This window comes from Charadrius vociferus, unplaced genomic scaffold (genome assembly GCF_000708025.1).
Source record: "Charadrius vociferus isolate BGI_N301 unplaced genomic scaffold, ASM70802v2 scaffold393, whole genome shotgun sequence".
Taxonomy (NCBI): Eukaryota; Metazoa; Chordata; class Aves; order Charadriiformes; family Charadriidae; genus Charadrius; species Charadrius vociferus.
The window spans coordinates 752,508-756,111 of NW_009647760.1; the positions used below are offsets into that span (position 1 = coordinate 752,508).

General features: G+C 50.5%; 1 protein-coding gene across 1 annotated transcript; it reads right to left on the minus strand.

Annotated features, from left to right (window-relative positions):
• Positions 1 to 1,085: 1,085 nt before the first annotated feature.
• On the minus strand, positions 1,086 to 3,248 carry ARC (activity-regulated cytoskeleton-associated protein). Its single transcript, XM_009882246.1, has 2 exons — positions 3,080 to 3,248; positions 1,086 to 3,048 (listed from the first exon to the last, which is right to left on the minus strand). Exon 2 carries the CDS (start codon positions 2,717 to 2,719, stop codon positions 1,502 to 1,504), a length of 1,218 nt encoding a protein of 405 aa, XP_009880548.1. The 5' UTR covers positions 2,720 to 3,048; positions 3,080 to 3,248; the 3' UTR covers positions 1,086 to 1,501.
• Between the last annotated feature and the right edge of the window lie 356 nt (positions 3,249 to 3,604).

Genomic DNA, 3,604 nt, shown 5'->3' on the forward strand with positions numbered 1-3,604 from the left:
CTGTAGTAGGGCCGGGAGCATCTCAGGGTCATTCCTGTTGCTGCATCCCTCTTGCATCTCTTGCAGAGGTGTTGCTTATTTGGTCTGGAGGTGAATGCAGATGATGCTCAAGATGTGTCCAGCCTCAAGAAGCTTTGAAGAGCCAAACTTCCTGGATAGGTCTTACAGCAGTTTCATCTCAAAGTCCTGTCATCAGGTGTTAGCCGAAACAAGATGAAGGCTGAGCATTACTGTCTCAACATGGAAAATGTCACAGAGTCCAAGTCTGTCTTCATCCATGGCAAGGAGATGTTGTAGAAAGTTCTTTGTGAATAGACAACACTCTGTCCTCAGGTGCTCGAGGACAGGGGTGCCAGGCTTTCCAAGAGCGTTTTCAGTCTGTCTGTGTGAGTAGAAACTCTTGTTGTGATGCACAGGCTGAAACTGTGCTGGGACACACAGCTCCTCTCTTCACTTCTTTTTGCTTTTACATGGCAAAAGCTCCTGGTGTCTCCACACATCAGCATGGACATGATTTGCTGCTCTGGGGATATTTTGCTTTGGATTTAGGATGTGTTTGTTTGCTTCATTCAAAGTACAAGGATTTATTTCCCTTACCTCCCCCCACCCTCTCAAAATAGCTCTGGTGTCTCCTCTCTTCACTGTTACACTCTCTCTTCTCTGAAAGGAAGCAGACTGCCCCTTCAATAAATGAGCTCTGAATTTAATTTGAAACTCTGTTTCCTGGTAAATGCACAGTATAATGTGCAAAGAAAGGGTGAAATTTGTCTCTGCACTGCAGTGGCCTTGATTGGAGTAAACCAGTAAGAGCCTCTTGAGAGGAAGAACATTAAAGCAGGTATTAGGTGCAGCAAAATGAAAAACACTAAAAATAATCCAGATTCTTAAAGTTTTCAGTTCCTCAAGTCATAGGATTTCTTCTAAAAAAAAAAAAAAATTGAAAAAAAAAAAAACCCAAAACTTAATCTTTTGGAGCAAGTAAGAACAGGAGATTGCCCAGTGAACAGAAGCCCAGTGGTAAATCAGAAATGGGCAAAGGTCAAAAGAAAGATGTCTCCTCAGGACAGGGACACCTATTCAGAAGAGGGAGGAGAGAAGGAAAAGGAGAGATCCAGACGGGTAGGAACCCTCAGCCAATTGCTGCACTCGTATGAAGTCCTTGAAAGCTGCCAGCGCTAAGCGGCTGCCTCTGAAGTTGGGAATTGTCTCTAGTTTCTTGTCAGGGATCTCATAAAATTGTCCGTTCCCCACAGTGGTGCAAGCAGTATCTCCAGCACCACCATATTGCACGGCTTAGGTGAGGTGGGCAACCACACCCTAAGGTGCCTCTCCCCCGTCACCTCCCTCCCCCCACAAGCAAAGTTAATTCCTCTGCTATGGGTTGTTGGACTGAGTACCTCATGTCTCGTCTCAGCCAGAACCTCTCTCCAAGGAGAAGCTTCCTAAATATGCCCCCTTCTCCCTTTCATATAACCCAGACTGCTGCCTCTCTTGGACTAGCTCATATGACAGTAGCTGGTGGGCTAGGGGGCTGCTCAGGTTGAGTCCCATTGCTCGGCACAGGACTAGCGGTGGTTGAGGGAGGCACGGTCTCCACAGAATCTCCTGATTGAATCTCAGGGGTTCTCTGTGGGCTGGGCTCCTCAGAGTGGTCCATGTTGCCTTGGACTTCCTTCCCTCTTTGGATCAGCTGCTCTAGGGTCTTGGGCAAGGGGTAACTCAGGAAGCGCTTCAGTTTTGGCTGCAGGGTGCCTACCACATACTGGATAATTTCCTCCTCATCTGCATCAACATAGAGGGTCTGGTACAAGTCTCTCTTGCGCCAAAGGAACTGGTCCAGTGGCTCTCCCTCTTTCTGAGGCAAATCCAGCTCCCTTTTGATAGCATCCCTAGTCAGAGTCCCCTCGCTATACTGCAGGAACTCCTTCTTGAACTCGACCCAGTTCTTGACTGAGTCCTGCTTGTATTCCCACCACTTTTTAGCTGGGCCGTTCATGTGATTTTGGATCTGAGACAGCCAGTACTCCTCTGTTCCACCCACCTGCTTTAAGTATTCCTCCAAGTGGCTCAAGAACTCCCGGGGATCCTCAAAGACCTGAGTCTCCACCGGGGAGGCTGGAGCATCCTCTGAAACAGAGACCCACGGGTAAGAATCGTGGGCCTGGGGGATGCTGGGCACTTCCCCAGGAGGAGGGGTCAGTGCATACATTTGGCTCATATCAAGGGCATAGTCATAAATCTCACCCTCACTTGGCCTTATCTCTGGGCCTCCCACCCCAACGGACACAGTCTGCTTGCCATGGTCCCCAGGGCAATATTTGCCTCCCATGGACTCCAGACGGTCTGCCCACTTCTCCAAACGGAAAAAGACCTCTTTCCAAACATTCATCTCTCTCTTGACCCACCTCTCCAGATGGGCAATGGTCTCCTGGCACCTGGCCAGGCAGGCCTTGATGGACTTCTTCCATCTTTGGTTATCAGTAGGGACATGGTCCTCTAAGTTATTCTCTAACTTCCCCACTGATTTCTGCAAGCCTTTCAGTTCGCGCTCCACCTGCTTGGAGACCTCGGACAGGAGGTGCCGGTGGGTCCTCCTGACATGCTCCAACATTTCTGCCCTGCATTTCCCTATCTGCAAGATCACATTGGGCTTGTTGGCAACTCCACGGTGCCCCTGGAAGGAGTGGATGCCCGCATTGGTGACATTATCCAGCTGCATGGCTCCGACCGTGCGAGTGTCAAACACAGAAAGAACTGGGTTGTAAGCCCTGGTGCTAGAGCTTGCTCTCAAAAACCCCACCACAACACTTCCCGAAAGACACACAGAGACTTCTAAACCCCCCTTAAAGGACTTTTAGACACAAACACAACCAAATCAGATATCACCGCAGAGCGAGCCGTTCGGTCCCCGTGGATCCCAGAGAGAGTTGTAGGCAAATTTCTCCTGGTGCCCAGCTGGAAACGCCGGTCTCACGTGTTCAGGGTGTCCCAGAGAGAGCCAAGATCCTCCAGGAACAAGGAGAGGAGTTGGCTAAGGTGTCCAACCCGGCACACGTTCCCGCTACCTGCTCGTCCGAAGCTGAGAATCTCAAACAGCAGAGAGTGCCCGCCGGAGAAAAACACACAGAGATGCACACAGAAGCTGGAAGCTGCTGCAAAAAATCCCGGTGATTTCTCCTCTGGTAAACTTGGCGAGTCAAAAGCGCTTTCACTAGAGATGCAAAGAGCTGCTTCTCTTCCCTGGCTGAACTGCCACTAGTCCAGGCTCTTCCATCTACTTATACCCCACACAGCTCAACATGTGGGTGGTGCCCTGCCTCCTCTCGCACTCTCAGCGCAGCGTTCATTGGAGGAAAAGCGAGGCCGGTGTCTGTGGCAACCCAGATCTTGGCAGCCTCCCCTCGCTTCCCACCCCCTCGCGCACGCCCCCAGACTCGACGCGAGAAGCACTTGAAAGGTGCTGGAGACAGTTGGATAGATGGATGAGTAATCGCACCTTCCGCCTTTCGGATTGCAGGAAAAACACTTATTCATTCCACAACTATTTACTCAGCAAGGTCATCATTAGCATGCTTCCCCTGGCAGGACTCGCAGAGGGGGGGGA

Excerpts from the sequence above, each read along its gene's own strand:
- ARC (XM_009882246.1), bottom strand. The coding sequence starts at position 2,719 with ATGCAGCTGGATAATGTCACCAATGCGGGCATCCACTCCTTCCAGGGG.